The sequence below is a fragment of the Danio rerio genome, chromosome 9, assembly GCF_049306965.1.
Source record: "Danio rerio strain Tuebingen ecotype United States chromosome 9, GRCz12tu, whole genome shotgun sequence".
Taxonomy (NCBI): domain Eukaryota; kingdom Metazoa; phylum Chordata; class Actinopteri; order Cypriniformes; family Danionidae; genus Danio; species Danio rerio.
The window spans coordinates 17,645,517-17,668,171 of record NC_133184.1 but is presented as its reverse complement, the minus strand read 5'-3'; the positions used below and the strand labels follow the sequence as shown (position 1 = coordinate 17,668,171).

At 36.1% G+C, this 22,655-nt stretch overlaps 1 protein-coding gene across 1 annotated transcript; it reads left to right on the top strand.

Moving 5' to 3' along the window:
* The first annotated feature begins 10,942 nt into the window (after positions 1 to 10,942).
* upp2 (uridine phosphorylase 2) lies at positions 10,943 to 22,180 on the top strand. Its single transcript, NM_200144.1, is given in 7 exon segments — positions 10,943 to 11,184; positions 11,402 to 11,516; positions 11,639 to 11,797; positions 12,224 to 12,338; positions 12,514 to 12,723; positions 13,131 to 13,277; positions 21,261 to 22,180. Coding segments are annotated over 7 exon segments (942 nt in total). The 5' UTR covers positions 10,943 to 11,131; the 3' UTR covers positions 21,404 to 22,180.
* Positions 22,181 to 22,655: the final 475 nt, after the last annotated feature.

Below are 22,655 nucleotides of genomic sequence, written 5' to 3'. Positions count from 1 at the left end.
ATCAGCTGAGTAAAGTTACACAGCAATTTGGAGACAAATTAGAATGTTGTCAGTAAGGAAAGATAGAAAACGCTGTCAGAAAAGAAAGAGGGCAAAGTTCAAACCCGGGTTCTGACAGAAGTACAGCATTGCATCAGCCGGTTATTAGACATTTCTGAATTTGAATGTAAAAATGTGGCTCAAAAAAATCATAGTATGGGGATGTTTCTTATATACGTGTTTCCCATTTGAGTTTATCATTTACTATGCATCATGGATCGGTTTGTGTACATCAAATACTTGGAAGAGATTTTGTTGATTATGATTAAGAAAATGCCCCAGAAATGTTTCAACAAGACTATTACCGCAAACACGGTCAACAAACACGTTTGAGATACTTTAATGGAGTGGTCAGCTCCTGCAATGATCTCAACCCATTTGAAAATTAATGGGGTGACATTAAAAATGCAGTTTCTAAAGCAAAACCCTTAACATTTACAGCAACAGCGGGTATTCTGTATGCCAGAAGTTGGATGATCAGAGAATGAAAAACTTGGTACACCAAGTCATAGCTAAATATTAGTAATTAGATGCTTCAAAATTGGATAAAAACAAAGGTTTCTCTTTTAAAGGGTAGATCATAAAGTTCTTAATGGGCTTGTATCATATCTTTTGTGTAATGCCACATAAGATTCATTGGAAAAAAAAACAATTTAGAATACTTCTGTACGCACACTGACTTTCCTTTGGATTATTTCCTTTTTTTTTTATTGAGGGTCACTATAGCAAAAATTGAGTCACCATTTTTTCTGCCAATTGTTTTACACAGCAGATGCTCTTCCAGTTGCAAGCTAGCACTGAGAGTAGAAAACAAAAGGTCTCCTGGTTCAAGCTACTGTGTCACCCATAGAGTAATACAAATATAAGAAATCTAAAAAATAATTCAAAAAGACAAACCCACAAGATGTATTTTATGGAAAAATGTAATTAAATACTTTAATCAAACTGGATAGTCAAACTGAAATACTTGGTTTTGGACCATAATAATTCATTTGTATAGCTTTATTTTGTGGCCAATAGAGCATCAAGTCCTGCACAGTGGCCAGAGGGATTTTGAGCCATTATTCTTGCAGAATATTGGCCAAATATGTGATGCTGGAGGAGGAAAATGCTGAATCACCACTAAAAAACCCAAAGTGGCTTAACAATATTTAGCTCTGGTGATTGTGCAGGCCAAGGGATCAACTTAACTTTCATGTTCATCAAACCAGTCTTGCTGTGGTATTGGTGCATCATCACCCTGGTACAGGGACTGCCTTCAGGATACATTTTTTAAAGTCCTTGGCACTGACGCGCCAATATTGCGTCACACATATTGGGCCTAGGGAATACCATGATATTGCAGCACAAACCATCACTGATCCACCCCCATGCATCACTCTGGGCATGCAACATTTGGGCTTTTCTTCACCGTAACTCTCACAGATGTGGGAAAGATGAACTCCAATAATACATTTTTCACAATGTCTACAGCCCAAGACATATGCAGCTGCCACCAGTGAAATCGGTAGCTGTGTTTCCACTATCGCGTCTAAATCGAGCGAGCCAAGGCCAGTCGTGTTTCCACTGTTACTTCCTGCAAACATGATTTAAGACAAAGATTTACTCTCTCAGGTTATTATATTATAGCCCACGCTATATAATATAAACAAACAAATACGCAAAAACACATCTGTATAGACTTACGTGCCTTTTGGATAACCATAGTTTTTATGTTGGAAATACACTTTGTTTTGCTTTACGGTTGTTGTAAAAGTTTTAAAACTGTATGTATAAATATGCCTACATAGTATTATCATAAAACATTTAAACAAGTGTTGCACACAACCCACTTACAGAACAGACGACAGAAATGAGGCATGAGGAACAAGTCTATCAAATGCCTGCTAGTTACACTATGGACACAAAACAACATTTGATTTTTTTATATAAATATTTTTTTTTGTTCTGAAGAACAGCGAAAAGCAGCCCATACAGTCACATATGCTATACATTTTTAGGAGAAGTTTAAATATTGCAGTTATGACAGAATTAAATGTGTCCAAATTAAGAAAAAAAAAAGACGAAATATCAATTGATCACGTTAAAATGACAGTAACATGTATGTATTTCTTACACATTTATTTACACATGCTGCACTGCAGTATTCTCATAACATTGTTTAATTAAAATAAGCAAACAACAAATGAATCTGTCTTGACAAGTCAAGCCATTATTAACACACAATATGAACTCCCAATTAGAAAAATACTACAAACTATAAAATACTATTCATAAAAATACTTAAATCACAGACTAATCCAAATGCCCATTGCCCAACGCAAGCGGGCTGCGATCCAGACCATAGATCTATACATTACATGTCGCCTACCCTGTAGTTATCTATTAAAAGGAATGCGTCAATAGCGCCGCCATTTTAGTACAGGATAGTGCTCCTTTGAAATGAATGTGGAACCAAGCTTCAGTGAAGGACTGTGGCCATCCAGAGATAGATATACACATATACACATTTATCTCTGATCAGGATTTTTCCCGTGTCCTGAAACACACCTCCTCTCCTGCTTTTACTTCTCATACTAACGAAGGGAGCAATTAGTTTGTGAATCAATCTCTGTTATGAACGACTTCTTTACTTAGCCAACAATATACAAGTTTCTGGCACCGCAGCATCTCGCTGTCATATTTCTTTTGCATTGTTTGTTGATTTTATTCAACAAAACTAGAATAAGCCATTGTATTTAGCGCGAGTTTGGGCTACTTTGCCTTATGGTGAATGCAGTAAAGTGACTCCCTGCTGAAAAATCTAGCTTAAACCAGAATAGGCTGGTTGGCTGGTTTTAGCTGGTCAACCAGGCTGGTTTTAGAGGGGTTTTAACCATTTCCAGGCTGGTTTCGAGCCATTTCCAGCCGGCTCTAAGCTGGTTTTAGCTGGTCATCTGCCTGACCAGCTAAGACCTGGCTGGAATTGGCTGGAGATCAGCCTGGAAATGGCCAAAACCCTTCTAAAACCAGCCTGGTCAACCAGCTAAAACCAACCAACCTGCCTAGTTTATGCTGTTTTTTTTAGTAGGGCTGTATTATCAGTAATGCTACTTGTTTAGCACAAAAGTTTATAACATACAAAATCGTAAAAACGAAATCTTAGCTATGTTCTGCCTTTATGCTTTGTTTTCTTTGTTTGCTCGTTACTACACCTGTACACAGCACTAAAGTCCAGCATCTTGACGTAGTAACACTGTCTTGACTAGTGCGATTGCATTACATTTGTCCTGGGAGCCCTGTACAAATGTGGCGGCGCTATTGGCGCATGCTCGGGGTCTCTATGCAATATCTAGTGTATATATCTATGGCTCCAGATCAGCTCGATGATGTATAATGCCTCCGACACCGCCTGTAGTACCATTTAGCAACTTAATAGTAACCGTCTTTTTAAAGAAGTGTGACCGATTTAAAAAATCAAGAGTGTGGTGTAACTGATGTGTTTTATGTCAGAGAGTAAAACGTGAAAGTATCTTGAGTTTGTGTTTGCCACTCACCTTATTTAAGCGATTTTACTGAAATCCCATTGAAAAAACTTATTGACTTTGGGACGAGGGAACTGCTAAAGTGCTAACTCGCTTTTGGGTTTTTCCATACAAATTGACGTCACAGTTCTGACCCTGTGGAGCTCTTGACAAACAGATTTGGTAAAAACAGAAATTGAGGTGGACATATATTTATGTAGTAAGTTGTACAGCTGTGTTTGTATGTTTTTTTGTGTGTGTGTTTTTTTTATTTTTTTATTTTTTTCATATATCTCCTTCACAAAGTTTTCTCTTGTGTACACAGTTCAATTCAATTCATCTTTATTTCTATAGCGCTTTTACAATGTAGATTGTGTCAAAGCAGCTTCACATAGAAGATTATAGTAAACTGAAACAATGTCAGTTCAGTTTTCAGAGTTGAAGTTTAGTTTAGCTTAGTTCAGTGTGGTATAATATTTACTGCTAAGAGTTCAAACACTGAAGAGCAAATCCATCAATGCCCAGCTATAGAGGTCCCAAACTAAGCAAGCCAGTGGCGACAGCAGTGAGGAAAATCTTCACCAATTGGTGAAAGTAAAGAATTTTAAAAAAATCAAGAGAAACCAGGCTCAGTTGGGTACAACCATTTCTCCTATGGCCAAACGCCTTGTGCAAAGCTGCAATCTCGGCACCTGAGGCTGGAAAGCGCAGTAACTTTTTTGTGGTTCGTCCTTCTTGGTGGTATGCTGACATTACCTTGGATAAAGTGACTCTTCATACATCACAAAGACTTATCTTGGTCACAGATGTGACAGTGAGATGCACATCATCAATTTGTCCACTTTTGAACTTTTGTAATATTTTAAGCAAAATCTTTACACAATGTGCTATCAATTAACATTGCCACCAGGCTGGTCAAAATTAGACATGAAACCTACAATAACGCAATGGGCCAGTGTTACAGTTTCGTTGTCACACCCCTGTATATATGCATGTTTTTCTCACCCTCAAATGATTCCAAACATTTATGTTTCTTTATTCCGTTGAACACAAAAGAAAAAACTTTGATATCTATTGTTAGAAAAACAAATTATATGGAAGTCAAAATGGTTACAGGTTTCCAGCTTTCCTTCAAAATATGTATTTTTTCAAGAGAAGAAACTCAAAACCAGTTTGGAACAGGTGAATGGTCAGTAATTCATGACATAATTTTCATTTCTGGGCGAACTGTCCTGTTAGTCTTCTATGGCCAGTTCAATATCTATGGAAAATAAGTTGACTTGAAAAAAATGTCTTTAAAGATAATGAAAATGTGTTTAAAATCTCAATATGTATTTTATATAATTTATTATTTGTTCATGTTTTTGCTCTTTTCACCACTTGCTTGGCACGGTTGCCTGAGAGGCAGAAGATTATGGGTTGATTAGGCCTTTCTGTGCAGAGTTTGCATGTTCTTTCATTGTTTGCATGGGTTTTCTCTAAGGCCGTACTCACACTATGTACAGTTGCCTCGAACCAAAGCACGCTTGTCCCCCCTCCCGTCTCCCCTGACAGCCCGCACTCACATTACAATCCGGCCTGAGCGCGCTTACGTCATAGATGCTGCGCTGTTCAGTGAGCGCTCTCGGTCAGCAGAGTGGAGATTTTTTTAGTTATACCGCTTCAGTCATTTGATGCAGTGACATGCAGTCAAATATTTCGCTAAATAGCCCTTAGGGATGTGGTGACACGCAGTCAGATATTTTGCAGAACAGATCCACCACTTTTGACGCTCATAAACAATCATAAAGCCCTTGTGCTGCAGGAATGAGGAGGTTTGCTGAAGGTGCGCAGCTGTCGTGCAGTGAGGTGTCTGCGTCTTTAATAAACTACAGCAGTATACGTTCATTGAACAGTAAGAATGATTGATAAATCCATATGAAACAGTCCCTTAAAAGTCACGTCTCGCTTTCAGTTTTGGGTTTTGGTGCGTTTTGCACTCACACACAAGCATACGGTGCCAAAGCCCAAGTGAACCGCGCTCAGGCCCACCTGTTCCAACCGGGCCAGGGCCAGCCAAGTGAACTGTGACTGAGCCCGGTTTCAGCGCACTCACACTTCTCAAACGATCCGGAAAACAGGCCTGGGCACGGTTCGGATAGCATAGTGTAAGTGCGCCATTACTCTCAGGTGCAGCAGGAAGGGCATCTGCCTGTAAAACAAATGCCATTGTGATTGGCGGTTCATTCTGCTGTGGCAAACTACTAACCCTGATAAAGAATGGAATAAACAAAAGGAAAGTGAATAAGTCAATCAATGTGTGAGTTAGTGAGTGATATCCAAATGTGTTTGTTTATATATATATATATATATATATATATATATATATATATATATATATATATGACACACTCATACACTATGGACAATTTAGCTTACCCAATTTACCTGTACCGCATGTCTTTGGACTGCGGGGGAAACCAAAGCACCCGGAGGAAACCCACGCAAACGCAGGGAGAACATGCAAACTACACACAGAAATGCCAACTGAGCTGAGGTTCGAACCAGCGACCTTCTTGCTGTGAGGCGACAGCACTACCTACTGTGCCACTGCACCGCTGACTTTTTGTTCTATTATTTTAAATATATTTTGTTCTGCCATTATGAAACATTGAGGTGTTCAATTGAATTTTTATATTCAAGGAAATAAAACCTTTCTTGGGTGTTCTTTGAGCCTACTGTACATTCAGTATGAGTAAAATACTAAAGCTCTTAAAAATGGATACTTTTATACTTTTACTCAAGTCTTATTGGAATTAGTGACTTGTAACTTGTAATGGAGTAATTTTTACAGTAAAGTATCTGTACTTTTACTCAAGTAAAAAGTTCAGGTCGCTCTACCGCTGTATCATTCTTTTATTTCAATAATGTAACATTTTATTTTGTGAGGGAAGTTTGAGTGTCTTTTTATTTTCCTTTTGTCTACTCATTGGCGTTGACTGGCATGTATGTAGTTGACAGCACTTGGGAGAAACGCATAAAGGTAATATGTAGTAGGTAATATGAAGAGCGAAATAGTTTCTGTCTCCTTTTTTTCATTCCTGTCTCTGGGTAAACAGCTGGCACCCGTCACAATATTGACGGCAACAGAGAACTACTGTAGACTGTAATGGACTGTATGGAGATATCTCTGTAGACGAAGGGTATTTCATGTCACGTTCAGCCTTATAATTTTAAAATGTAAGCAAAATCAGCAGTTTTGTCATCATCACTAGACATTACGCTACAGAGAGTCATTTAAACGCTAACTCTAAAGTGACCGTGAATTAATAACGACTTCTGCTGTTCTGACGTCAGCTGCAGATGTGAATGAATGGCGGAAGAAAGTAGTTTGTCATACTAAGGGTTTTACACTCTCTGTGTTTGATTTTCCTTTTTATATACATGATTTGCCGTGGAACTGTTGTATAAACGCAATATCACACTCATAGCAGTGTGATATGGCTGTATATCAGCGCTGTTGGGATGCTAAGTCACTCGGCCTGCAACCTTGTGCCAACGCACGCCTCCCACAAGTGCTGATAGACAGCCATATTGCACTGCTACTCATGTGATATTGCTCATATATATAACGGATTACATGCAGTGACCCATATGTATTCCCTGGTTAGACATTTATCTGTTTTTAGCATTGGCATAATCTTTCAAATAGTGAGATTTTAAAAATGTCCACAATATTATTGTTTTTTCTCTTACTTTTTCTGAATAAAAATTTCATTTAAAATCAAATTCAGATTAGATGTACAATGCATCTTCAAAATAATTTAGAATGGTTTGTCACTGTAAACCCAAATGCTCAAAATAATTAAATTAATTGAGTTGCATAAACTTAATTTTCTAAAACAGTTCTACTAACTCAAATAGTTTGAGTTTGTGTGACTTTTTAATAGTTTTCAAGTGAATTAAACATATTATATTTGACTAACTGAAACAACTTGCTCATTTATGCACCTAAATGAGCTTGCTCATTTAAGTGCCACTTAAGAGTATAATTTAACTTTAATAATTTGTTGTTTCAACGTGTGTGTGGCGATTGTTTCACAAATATATAAAGAAAAAGTGAGAAAAGAAAGTGATGAGCCTAACTAAATTAGATGCTGACCTCCACTATGGTGACTTCAAACAAACAACAACAATTTAATTAAGAGCATTTGTTCACATTTGACAGAAACAAAGGCAAAGGTTAATAATGGGTGAAAATCCTGATGCTTGTGAAGTTGTTTTATGGTCCTCTGCTGAGATCTTGAGAGAAATGTGTTTGATAAAAAATACATACTGTGGAATGTATTTTTAATGGAATATTCTGTAAATTTATGACTGCAAAATGTTACATTTAAAACAGTAGATTACTAGAAAATACAGCTACCAGTAGTTTCTTTGTAAAATCAAGAAGAGAAAAAACCCTGTACAATACTGTAAAAGCATTGTGTTGCCATTGTGCAGGATAGTAGGGTCTGTGTGCAAGTCCAAGATGAACTGAGAGTATGTGATGTTATCTGCATCTTCTTTTATTTAAATGTAACTGTATAGTTAATAGTACATTGAAAATCTGTTTGTTATTTACAATCACACATGAACACAATAATGCATTTAATTTAAACTATTTAAAATCATTTGAGATGAGTTACCCTTAAAAAAGGTGCTTTTGAGGCATACAACTTTGAGTATTATGTTTTAAATATTTTGAGTTACTTGAACTTAAAACAAAAAGACCAAGATACTAATAAATATTGAGTTCATTGAACTTAAAAGTGGTTATTTGTGCACTTTTTTGAGTAATGGTAACTTAATGCCATGACAATGGGTAAGCAATAGTTTAAGTCACTGTAACTAAATTATTTAAGTTGATTTTATAACAAGTTTTATTTTAAATGTAGTGAAAAGGTCTATGTAGCATTCAATCAAAATATTTAAGTTTAAATATTTATAATAATATAATAAGTTTATAAATATTTAAAATATTTAAGCAAAATTGTCCGTAGTAAATAAGTGTGAATGAGTGTGTGTGGATGTTTCCCAGAGATGGGTTGCAGCTGGAAGGGCATCCGCTGTGTAAAAAAAGTGCTGGATAGGTAGGCGGTTCATTCTGCTGTGGTGACCCCGGATTATTAAAGGCAATAAGCCGAAAAGAAAATGAATGAATGAATGAATGAGTATTTAATTTTTAAGTTCATGAACTAAAAATTAAATTTCTTAAAACTTAAATATTTTGATTACATGATACATACAGAGTTTTTTTTTTATTTTTATTATTTTTTTTAGTTCTGCTTACTAATTTGAGTTTACATTGTGATACTTTGCCATTACCCAAAAATCAGATGTTTAAACCCTATGGATTTTTTTTTTTTTTTTTTAAATAATATTAATTTTACAGAAATATGTTAGTGAAAGCGGTCCACCTTGTCTCTGCAGCTCAGTCCAGATGTTTTTCATCACATATGGAGAGTTGTCCTGGGTTGAATTCCATGGCTTGGAAAGACTGCTGGTGGAAAGGACTCGGCCTTGACAGATTGTGGATGTAGTGTTTAAAAATAGAGCCAATCTCAGAGCTGCGCTCCCAAAGTTCCCACCATTGTGCAGTCTGGGAACACAGTAGAGGCCAAACCTCATGCAACAGGCCATCCCACAGACACACCCAAAAATTTTAAGTGGAGGCCCTAAAACTCCTGATTAAATTGTGATTTCATTTTACATGATAGCCCTTAAGTTGAGTTGTCTTTATGCAGTCATCAGTCCAGAGCCACCAAAAATCATTACAGCAAGGACAACAAGAGAGTACAGCAAAGGGATACAATAGCACTGTGATACTTTGTGGTGTGATCAACTTCTTTAGTCATTTGTTATGCTTTTAATCCGGCACTGTCAAAATCACAGAAAGTATATCTCTGACTGTGATTGACTTTCATTAAGCTGCATTAGTCTCTGGCACCCTCTTCTGGTGCTGCAATACATACTGCATGGATTAAAAAAATGTTTTATGCTTTACATAAGTATATTTTAATTCATTTCAACAAAGCATCAGCCACAAATTTACATCAGGGCTGATAATTTAAGATACAGGTCATATTGGTTCAGGTCAAGATGTATAGGCCAATGAATATTTTTCATTATAATCACAACATTATATCAAACATAAAACATCTGTCACTGTTGATTTAATGTACAAACAAATCTAAATGTATAATGAAATTACATCATACTTTACATTCGTTTGATTTATGGTTTTACATCTTTAAAATGTTTACACAAAGTGTAGGTAAAATAACAAAATATAAAATTCTAATGAAGCCAATGCACTGTAAAATTCAATGTTTCACTGCAATTTTTTATTACTGTATGTGTGGTAGCCTACACAGTGTGCGTAAAATCCTGTTTTCTACAGTATGTTGTTCTGCTTTGATTGAATGTGTAATCTATGAACGATGAGTTCTGTCCTGTGCTATATGCAAATAAAGGTCTATGAAGCTTAGAATAGTGTGTGTGTGTGTGCATGTGTATGTGTGTGTGTATGTGTTTGTGTGTGTGTGTGTGGGTGCGTGTGTGCGTGCGTGCGTGTGATTGTTTTTACTTTATTTAACAAAAATAAAATAAAACAAAAATTTACTAAATTTATCAAAAGCATTGCTTCAATAAATAAAGATTTTCTTCTCTCTCATAGTGTGATTGGAAAACCTACATATGTATTTTATTTAATTTTTTTAAACTTATATTTTTTTTTCTTAACTCATACAGCCCAAGTACAATCTTAATATCTTTTTAACATACATAAAAATAAACATTTTATTACTCATAACAATTATGATGTCAAATTTTAAAGACCGATATAATATTCTAAATCTGTTTTACGGAGCACAGATGGCCTGGCAGACGGTCTACAGAATGTTAATATTTTATTAAATAAACCTAAAACGTGAACAATATTTATTTAACCATTGAGTTTTGTCATCTTCATTGATCGGGTTACATAATTGCTCAAACACTGGTACAGTCAACATAGAACAATTATACTTAATAATTAACATACCTGAATATGAATTTGTTTATACATATGTTTATTAAGCTACAAAACTAAAATATTATTTTTTTATGGTTTTGAGTAGATGAAGCAGTGTAAAAAATAACCTGGATAACATATATAGATCAACAAAAACACATACACTTGCACAAACTACGTACATCAAACGTGTCTGTGTTCAGAGGTAATGTTAGCACAGTGCTATAGTCTGTAGTCTATTTATCAACATTTCAAATAGAGATCAGTAACCAGGTGGAAACAGAAGGAGCAGGTGTTACACCTCCCACAATAACCAATCAATGCCTTCTGAGCTCTATATAAAAGCTTGTCTTAGATAGAGGAAAAAATAAATATAAATATATTTATATGTGTGTGTTTGTGTGTGTGTAGAAAGTCTGTAGAAGTCAGAGGTCTGTAAAGAGAGAAAATCAGTAGGATATATCAAAAGGATTGTTTTTTTTCTAAAAATACTTTTCTAATTCTGCATATATTTTTATTGATATCTCTGTAAACAATTTTTTTTTTGAGAAGAATCATGGCACTTATTTTAATAAACAACACTGGAAATAAGCACAACAATTATATTCGGTAAGAAAAACTTGATCTCGACTTTTATTTCTAAAACTCACCATTTACTGAAATATTTAAAAAAAATGTTTTGTATAAAATAGCTCTTTTTTGGTAAAATACAGTTCCTATGTGTTCTAACCTTCCATAAGCATTAACAGTTTATGTTAACATTCAATGTATAACAGATTTGTTTTTCACTGTCTATTATAACAGTAACTTGTTTAATGTGTCATAGACAGGCGAAGTATGTGAATAATCCTCATCTGGATGGCATGGAAGAGGACATCTTGTACCATTTCAGCCTGAGCACCAAGACCCATGACCTGCCCCAGATGTTTGGCGATGTAAAGGTGTGTCTGCCAGCTAAAAGCAGATTTAAAGTTATATACAAACTCAATTTTCCTAAATTAACAAAAGTTAAATATTATCATATATTATAAAAACATACTTATCTTTCTGTCATTTTCCATAGTTTGTTTGTGTTGGTGGAAGTCCCAATAGAATGAGAACTTTTGCTGAATATATACATGAGCAGCTGGAGATGCCCAGTAACACAGCAGACATTAAAGATATCTGTGAAGGAACAGACAGATACTCGATGTATAAAGTGGGACCTGTGCTTTCCATAAGTGTAAGTGTATAACATATGGATGAGGTTTGAATATATTTAAACTATTTGTTTTTTTTAATTATGTGACAGACTTGAATAGCAACTTGAATCATGCAACTTCATGCCATATCACTAATATTTTTAAAGAACTGGAAATTTTCCTTGGTCTCTTAACCTGAGCCAATAACAAACTGCTCCCACAAATGTAGCGTTGTGGAAGTACAGTTTGTATGGTCACGCACTACTCACCTTTCTTTAAAATAAATAAATAATGGGCAAAGAAAGATGAGTAGTTTAAAAAAAAAAAAAACAATACTGATTGAATGCTACTTGATTTCTTTAAAATAATAATAATAATCTTACATCTTATTAAAAAATGGAATAGAATCACTTTCTTTTTTTACTTGCATCATCACTGATGTATTTTCTGGTATGTATTTCTGATAGCATGGCATGGGTGTTCCCTCCATCTCCATCATGCTGCATGAGCTCATTAAATTGCTCTATCATGCTCGCTGTCGTGATGTCATCATCTTTCGCATTGGCACATCAGGTGGAATTGGTAAGCACTTCTTGTATCACAGACATGTAAACCAAAAATACATCACTCTAAAAATGTTTAATGATCAATTCTAAGCCATTACATATAAGAGCCTAGTATTGTTTGAAGACAAAAAAGGTTTACTGCTCTGTAATTCTGGAGAAAGGGGATTTAAGCCTTTTCTTTGACTACACAGGCTTGGCTGCAGGTACAATAGTGATCACAGATAAAGCTGTGGACTCATTCTTCAGGCCACAGTTTGAGCAGGTGGTTTTGGGAAAGGTAATCACCAGGAGCACAGAGCTTGATGTGGATATAGCCCAAGAACTACTGCAGTATTCATCTGAGCTTACAGATATGCCCACTGTAATTGCAAACACAATGTGCACGCATGATTTCTACGAAGGTAATTTTTTCATTCACTTATGTTTATTATTTTGTTTGTTTGTTTAGTATTAATTCAATGTGTTAGCCAATACTATTAACATAGGATGAAATGCTTTGTCAAATGCATAAAATTTCAAATTTGGCTGTGAGACGGGTAGTTGGCTGTAGACGTTTTTACCCCACATAGTGTTTAGTTTTAGTGAAATGTGTGTTCATTTTATACATATCATTGTGCTACTAAAATGCCAACTATTAACACTACTATAAGACTTGTTAAGCACGAGCTTTAAAACTGTATTTAAAGCATTGCATTTTGCACCTTATCAACCACAAGCATGATAAATCAGAATCTGCTTTTGAAGATTGCACTTTAAAATTTTGTTTATTCCATCTAGAGACATGCATAACCTCTTTTTCCTGTTTTAGGTCAGGGGCGCCTGGATGGAGCCCTGTGCTCATTTTCTACTGAAGAAAAATTTGAATATCTGCGGAAAGCAAGTGAAGCAGGTGTCAGAAACATTGAGATGGAGTCCAGTGTCTTTGCTGCCATGTGTCATGTCTGCAATCTTAAAGGTACTTTAAATATTTACAGTGTATTCTGTCATTATCATAACGTTAATAGAGCCTGAAAATAAATGAGTGTGCCCTAATCATTATGAGAGCATTATAATAGTGTTATTATAATATTGTTAAAGGTAATAAAATCAATATTATTCAAACATTTACGTTTTATATATAATATATAAAAAATGATTGTCATACTGCCTGACCATTGTGTTTCATACCACAAAAAAGGGAGAAAAACAAATCTTTACTTTGCATGTCCATATAAAGACATTGAACAGCAACCAGCTTTGATTAAGATGTCCTTTACCAAACTTATATGCTTGAAAATGAGGAGCACGAAAAAAAAAAAAACTTTTCCAAGTCTGGTTAAATAACAATAAACATATGGTAATCTGTAATAAATTGTATAGTGTTCTTGAACCATACTATTGTAAAGGGTATCATATATAGTATATTATAGTAATAACAAACATTTGTTTATAAATGCTTTACAGTATACTGCAGTATTTTCAGTGTAATTGTAAAACTATATAACTGTTAAACTGTAATAAATATGGAAGTATACTTAAGTTCACTATCAGCTTGGAAACTAAGTTTTGTTAGCATGGCATATTGGGGGAATAGCCGTTGACCAATCACTCTAAAGAGTAAGAAAAGGGAGGGTCACATTTCGGTCTCTGACCTTGAATCAAACATGATGGCAATGTTTTCCTGGGCTGCTTCAGTGATAGGACTGGAGGTGTCATTACCCCTGGTCCATCCACTAGACCTACTAGATGGGTACTATGTGGAGGGTAATAAGAGGGGCAATGTGAGCACAGTGAGCTCATGTAGACATAGTGGGTGCCTTTCTCCTCCCAGTTATTGTGTGCTTCTGCCCTCACCTCTCTCGGTGTGAGGTGGCCAAGGGGTATGAGGCTAATTTCCAGGAGAAGCATGGTATTGTAGTCAATCTTTGACCGCAAAGTTCTGCTACCTGGTAGGGGTCAGCAGAAGCTCTCGTCAAAGTGTGTATGTTATCTGCAACACTTAAGGCCAGCGCCTACACTGCTGTACAACTGGCTGTTTCCACTCTGCATGCAATGACCACATACAAGCAATACCAAGTGTAAGTGCAGGCCAAGCTTCACAAGGGTGGTTCTTCCCCAGGTAAATGGTTCAGCTTCGCACAGAGACCGATTATTCTCTTATGACCACCAAGTGGTCCAAGAATACCACCTATCCCTGAACCTGGCTGATATGCATGACATCTACAAAGCTTGTTTTCTTGGCAGGCCTGTTCGCCGTCACTGGCTGGGACTTTACCCAGGAGTTCTTGGAGGTGAGAGTGCTTACAAACATGATGGGGCAATCACAGCCCCTTCCTTTGGCATAGAGGCTGCATCGAGCCCACCGTAGGAAGTCAACCCACCCAGCCCAGGGCGGCTGTGAAGTGATCCTGACATGGGCCACCCAGATAAGAGGGAAAATGCTTTTCCTCAGTGGATAGCCAAGGAGCCCCATTGCTGCACAACACCTTGCCACTGGCCTGCCACTGGCCAGCCACTGAGCGGCAACCAAATTTTCAAAAAACATAACACTTTTCCATCTCTCCGGGTGTAAAAGCATGAACTCTACCAGCATAGAATGTGATGACTGCCAGCTCACAACCTCTGTGCACTTCGCCACAGGCTCAGAGGGTGTCAGAGAATGAGCTCCCTTCTATCACACCTCCAGCCTCTTTGCAGAATACTGGTAGGAAGGTAAGAGCAAATCTCTCACTTTCAGATCTTTCTTGGGGCTCCCACCGCTTGTCCGTCAGCAATCACTCTGTTGCCTCTCGTTCAGGCACTGCGAGCCTGTTAAGAGCTGCCCAGTCCATCGCGTTAACTCATTTGGATGATCAGACTCAACAATGCGATTCAGTGGGGAACAGAGCATCTCTTATCTTAGAATGCAGCTGGACTCAATCACCATGATGGCGCACTTTACCACCAAGTGCACCAGCCTGGTGCTGTCCTGGCTGTTCTCAGAAAAAACAGTAGTGCAACTGAAATCTTTTCAGAGGCTCCTGAGGCATATAGCATCTGCAGCCTCTGTCACGCTGCACAAACTATTACATATTAGGCCACTTCAGTCCATCAACCATATGAGTGGTATATGCTCCCACTGCATGTCTCAGTTCATGTGTCTGAAATCACTGCTGATGTTGCTCACATCCTGGGTAACCTCAACTGTGCAGCAGCTGATCCTCTCAGGATAATAGAGACTCCACCCTGGTGTGGTTCTGCTGATATGTGAGGACTTCAAAGAAGCCCAGATGGACCTGTTTGTTCCTCCCTTTACCTGGCCCATTGTCAGTTGTTTTATTTTTTGACTGAGGCCTCCCTCTGTTTGGATGTGCTGGCTCACAGATTACTCCAGGGCCTGCGCAAATACCTCCACATGTGGTTCATAGATGCACCAGAGAAAACTTGGATGACTTAACGGCTTTGGTGCACTGTAAAACCCAAAAAGTTAGGGTAACTCAAACCATTTAAGGAAACCGATTGCAACAAACCATTTAAGTTCAAAAACTAATTCTAATAAGTAATATGAACTTAATCTATTTGAGTACATGAAGAAATTTGATAATAGTAAAACTCAATAAATTAAGAGAACTCAAACCAATTGAGTACTGTAAAACCCAATAAGGCAACTCAAACCTTTTGATGACACCAAATGCTACAAACCATTTGAGTTCAAAAACAAATTCTATGTACTGTGGACTTACTCCATTTAAGTTGAAGTAATGAGTTAAGTGATTAAGATTGAGCATTTACGATGAACACTTGCTATTAACAGGCTAAATTACTGAAGAGAAACACAAAACTAGAGCTGAGTCACAACCTTAAAAAAATAAAACACATTCAATCTTTCAACATTTCAGCAGAGGATCATTAAACAACTCAACAAACAGTATCAGCAGCTTCATTTAATACTAACCTACTTGAGTTTATCTTTGTCATATGTCTCCTTAAATTCTCTTAAAAATGATAATTTTCTTAGACATCACCACTGATGTGAACTGTGGCTGCGTCCGAAACCACATAGTTCCATACTATATACAGTAGTACGCTAAAATCAGTATGCGAGCTGAGTAGTATGTCCGAATTCATAGAATTCAAAAATCATTATGCGAGAAGTACCCAGATGACTTAGTACTTCCGGCAAGATTCTAGAGTGCATCCCATGCATGCTACTACGCAATCCCATAATGCCTCGCAAAAGAATTCATGAATGGAAGTGAAGCGACGCAACTGACGCAGGTAAGTCACATGACCATGACAAAATGGCGAATGTAGTACTTCCGAATTCCATTCAAACTTTTCACATTCATACTGTATAGAACGCACTTTTCTAATGGCCGAGTAGTACATTTAAATTCAAATGCAGTACCTACTGAGTAGTAGGTGGTTTTGGACGCAGCCTGTGTTTGCTTTATGAAGGAGTGTTGAAACATTCTCCCAGCATGCACTGCAACATGAAATGTGTCACCACCAATGAGACTCATACTCTGATTCTTGATGTCTTCATCTCTTAGTTAATTTTGATGTGAAGGGAATGTTCCCACATGTTTGTTTAGAAGCCCTTAAAAAGGTTTAGTAAATTAAGCATCTACTTTATTCAATGCTTCATATCCAATACCATATCATCAACTTAATTATGAATTAATTTAAATAACAACATCAATTATGATTCTGCAATTTAACCTGATAACAGTTTTTTCTTATTTTTTTCTTGTAAAAACATAAAATTACAACATTCAAAGAGAAACTAACACTACAAATGAAGTCAAAGAGCTCTAGAAAAGCAACTACTGTTCTGATCAATGGTGGCGTCTAAGACATTTTTTTCTGTGAATCTCACAAAGGACTTTGTAGACATATAACAGAAACAAAGTCCAGCAGGTTAGTAATAAGTGAAGCTGTTGATACTGTTTGTGGTGTTGTTTAATGGTGCTCTATTAAGATTTTAAGAGATTGAATGTGTTTAATTTCATTTAAGTCTGTGACTGAAGTCAGCTCTAGTTTTGTGTTTCTCTTCAGTAATTATGCTTGATAACAGAAGGTGTTCATCATCAATGCTCAATCAACATTTACCTAATCACTTATTTAATTCATTAACTTCAACACTGTTCAAAACTCTTTTCAAATTAGTAGAATTAACTTCCAGTACATTTTGAGGTAACTACACTCTTTTCAATTGATAAATTTGACTGTTGGGTTTTACAGTGTAGTTAACACCATAACTCAGGCTAGAGCATCCTCTTTGAGGCATGCTTACTCCCTAAATTAAATTTTTTTTTGCTTAGTGGTGACTTCTGCCATAAAAAGTTCCGGAATTGCCAGTTCAGTGTTGTGTTATCTTTCCTTTAGTATAAGCTGTAACAGAGGCTGTAACCCTCAACACTGAAGGTTTATTTTGATGCCATCTCAACTCATCATGATGCAGTGGATGGCAGCGCGCTTGGGAAGCATAACCTCATCATCTGGTTCCTCAATCCTTTCATTACCTTTTGGAATCTCTCTGTAGTTCTAGCAGGTCTTCAGCAAGCCACTTGACTAAGTAACTTTAAGAATTCAGTCCATGCATCTGCTGGTTTTGGTCAGCCTAAATTTTAGAGACTTTTGCTGTGTGCCTAAGGTTCCTTCTAATCCCTTTTAAAAACAGGTAGTAAGCATACAAGTGCTTTAATTGCTTTGTTGTTATAAGATTATCTAAGCAGCTCATTGTCTATTATGGTGGTCAGTAGAAGGACAAGTGTCATAAGCAGAGGTTGACCCACTGGATAGTGCGACACACAACACATTCACAAGATTTTAGATTTGGCTAGCTGGTGGAACCTGACTGGTGCTACCCAGCAACCAGGAGGAAAGTAAGCTTGGTTCACCATTCTCTTATTGTATGGGTCTTAGGTTGCTAGGTGACCGTTAACAGTTTTTTTTCAGAGCATGACAAGCTGACAAAACATTGCTGTCACTTCGATACAAGTTTTATTTAAGGAGAAAATTACAAAGCACTGCCGTGTTTGGGTGCTCTGTGTTTGTTTGAGAAAATTAGTCTACTGAAATGTGCATATTTTATACTAAGTAGGAAGCTGATTGGTCAGTTCTTGTCACATGACTTGTGGTGTGCTCACGGCATAGAAGGTGCGAGTGCATTATGCCACTTGAATGTGCAAACCGTGCACTTCCACTGAAAATAACCAACTTGCCCGAACTCTAGAAAAGATAAGCCAATGACCCCTAAAAGGCCGCCGTCATTTTCGATCTGCAGCAATTGATCTTCTTGCACAGATATGGTGGATTCACCTGATTTGTTGACAAATGGGTTGTGATTTATTCATTGGCCGTTCACAGGTCCTTCACTAGGTCTTCCTTCCTTAGCAAAGACACTTTCCACAGACGTCTGTTTGTGGGTTAAATTTGGGTGCTCAAGATGTAAGCGAGAGAATACAGTCATTTTTCAAAATAAACAATTTTTAAAAAATAAAAGATAGTTCTTATTCAGATAATAAATACAACAGAAATAATTAATAATTTCTTGTGCGGCCCAGTACCAATTGATCCATGAACTGGTACTGGTCCATGGCCCGGTGGTTGAGGACCACTGAGTTTTATACTCAGCTGATTAAAATCTGCCACACCTACGAGGAGTTGCTCTTTCCAATTCATAGAACTTCATCTGCCATATTTCTAAAGCTGAAGTCACACTTGACTTTTCTCCCCATAGACTTCCATTCATATGCACGCAAATGCGTCAGACCAAAATGCAGGGTCATGCGTTAAGTTTCGCAGTTCACTGCGGTGCAAAGTTCAAGCTTGGTCAACTCTGACCAGTGAAATCACATTATTCGACTGCGTGAGACCAATCGAGGATCAAAACATGACATCTCTGGAGAGAAATTTATAATATAGAGCAATCGCTCACTTTTTAAAATGTCTAATAAGCTTGTTTAATCCCACCCCTTTTTGCAGCGCCGCACAACAGAATATCGCACACACAAACTCTAATGTGACTGCAGCTTTACTCTTCGGAGTGGTTGGACATCTGGCAATTCCTCCAATATGTTGCACTGACATAATGTTACTGTTCCCTTCTTCAGTAAACGAGGGATACCACAGAGAATTATATAATTTGTTCATAGTTGTTTTACAATTCTAACTACAGAACTGCCACAACAGATTAAAGTACTTTACTATAGTATGGTTCAAAAACACTGTAGCATTTTCTTTAAATAACTATAGTATTTATCTAATTCTACTTTAATGTCATGAATACAGTAAAACAAAAAATACTGATGTAAATGACAAAATGCAAATGTCTCTAATAATTTTCACAAAAGCGGCAGATGTTTATTTATTTTGGATTTTCTTTATTTGATTATTTATTTATTTATTTTTTTATTTTGGAGTTTATGCATTAATAAATCAAGACACAGCTAATTATTATGTCAAATACAAAAATAACAACATGGAATAAATTGTTTGGCCCACAGAATGCAAGTCTTTACATTAAGTAATTAAAATGTTAGCTTAATATCTCAAAAAGAAATCTGACTTCTTGAGAGGGGTCTGGATGCATACTTGGTGCAGTTGCAAGGTGAGCTGCATTTAATGCTTTTAATGTGCACACCTAACTCCAGCCCTAACCCCACCCCTCATAGTGACGTCACCAGCTTTGTGTGCATTGAGTGCATTGTGTTTGAGAAAGGCAGTTTTAGCTTGTAAATCTAAGTCTGACTTAAGATACTATTGGACTTCACAGTCAATCTCTCGCACTGCATCTTTGTAGTTTATGATGAAATTGGTGCATGTACATACAAACAGCCGCAGTACTACGATATTGCTATGTAAAAAAATGCATATACCTGCTCAGATGTTGATGTGGTGGTAAATACCATGTGAAGTAAATATGACTGTTGTCATCGATTTAAGCATACACAAACTCTAAGATCAAATCTGAGATTATGCACATTTTATGAGGACACTGGACAGACAACTACACTGCAAATTTTAGATAGTAGATTTAACTACCTTAGAGTTAAATTTAACACTCCTAAGTTTATATGGGAACCACTATAAAAGTGTTAAAAATAACACTTTTAAAAGAGTTCACCATTCTCAACACTGAGAGACTGTTAATTAGCAAACTCTCATAGTGTAAAATATCTGTGAAATTTACAAAAAAATACCAGCAGCTGTGGTTGCCAGAATTTTTCTGTACAAAAACTTAAGTTTTATAGAACTGTTTAAATTTATGGAAAAAGACTGTATTTCATGAATTGACACAATGTGTCAAAAAGTCATAGCTTAGTGCACAAAAATGTAAAGTTATTCAAAGCATTAATGTGTTCATGTGTGTTTACAATTAACAAACAGATTTTCACTGCATTAGTAACTACACAGTTACCTTTAAACAAAAGAAGATACAGCACAACATAAGATGTTTTCATTTCATCTTGGACTTGAACACAGATGCTACTATCCTTCACACTGGTGACACAATAAACGTTTTGCTGTAATTTTTTCTTTCTTTCTTGTTTTTACATAAAAATACTGGCAGCTGTAATTGCAAGTAATCTACTGTTTTTAACATTTTACATTTATAAATTCAATCTACGGAATATTTATGTTAAAAATACATTCCACAGTCTGTATTTTTTCATATGCCTGAGAAAACCTCTAATCAGATTATATAATAAGCAAAACATTAATGTTTGCAATTCACTGTTTTTAAAACCTAACTAAAAATGGTAGCTTAATTATACTGTCAAGACTTCTGGGATCAGAATCGTTTTATACACACATTATTCCAATATTAGTGTGATTACTTTAGACCCTTTTAAAACAAATTACCTCAAAACTACTTCAAAGTGGTTAATATCATAATGATTAAATGTTACTTAAATATTACTAATAAATATTAAGTAATCAACTTTTTTTATTTATTTTATTTGTTTTGCAGCTGCAGTGGTGTGTGTGACTCTTCTGAATCGGTTTGAGGGGGATCAGATTTCTACACCTCATGATATTCTTATGGAATATCAACAGAGACCACAGCGTCTTGTGGCTCACCTAATCAAAAAACGGCTCGGACTTATCTCATAAAATCATGCAATGAACATCTGCAATGTACATAATTCTGTTCATAATGTGTGTAAATTGATAATGTTGACTTACTTTATACTTTATAAACACAACTTACTTTTGGTATCGTAATAGTCCATATACTGTACACTATGGCAAATAAGTATTGAGCATGCCATGATTTTTTTTTTTTTTTTCTGGAAGTAATATTTCTAAAAGAGCTGTTGGTTCTTTGGGTCCCATCCATCAAATCAGATGTTTTTTTATTTTGTATTTTGTATTGGATTTAAGTCAGGGGGATGGCTCGGCTGGGCCATTCTACAGCATGTTTTTCTTTCTCTGAAACCATTTTAGAATTTCCATGGCTGTGTTTTGCATCATTGTCTTGAAGTTGCAGAAATGTTTATCCTGGTTTCATCTTCATCCTCTGGTACAGTAATGTAGATGTTGGACTGAAGCAGCTAATATTCATTTACAATGGCGAAGAGATTTCAGCTGCTTTTCTTATATATCAATATATCATCCAATTATATCAATAATGAAAATGTATTTATCAGAAAATGCTAACCAAATGTTTATTAAATGTCTTAAATGTTTAGTTTACAATATCTACTGTATAGTTTTGTTTTACCAGTTGTTTTGTATTATAGAACTTAAACATATGTTTTGTATTATTTCTTTAAACATATGCTTTTAAATGACGATTCGTTTTAATATTGAAATTATTCATAAAATCACTTTGCCTTTCCTGTAATATTTATTTTCATATATTGTAATAAAGAAGGAGTTGACCAACAAGTATGTACTTTTTTTTTTTTTGTTTTTTGAGAACAATTGTGTACCTTCATTTCAGTTGTACCATAACAGGTACAGAACAGTATTATATGAGGTAGCAAAACTATATACTACTGTATAGTGGTTGATTGCCAACAATTCAGTCAGGGGGGATTTTGAACCATTCCTGTTTACAAAACTGATTTAGTTCAGCAATGCTTTTGGGATGTCTGGTGTGGATCCCTTTCTTATAAGGTTATGCCACAGCATCTCAATCAGTTTGTGGTCAGGACTCTGACATGGGGCACTCCAGAAGATGTATTTTCTTCTGTTGAATAAAGGGACTGAGCTGAAGTAAAATTAATGAATGAACTTTGGAATCACACACTGTAAAAAATTGCTGTTAAAAAACGGTCAGATTCTACGGTAAAATAATGTTTTTTCACTAAAACAGTAATATTCTGTTAAAAACAGTGCATTCTGGGTAACATTTTTGTTT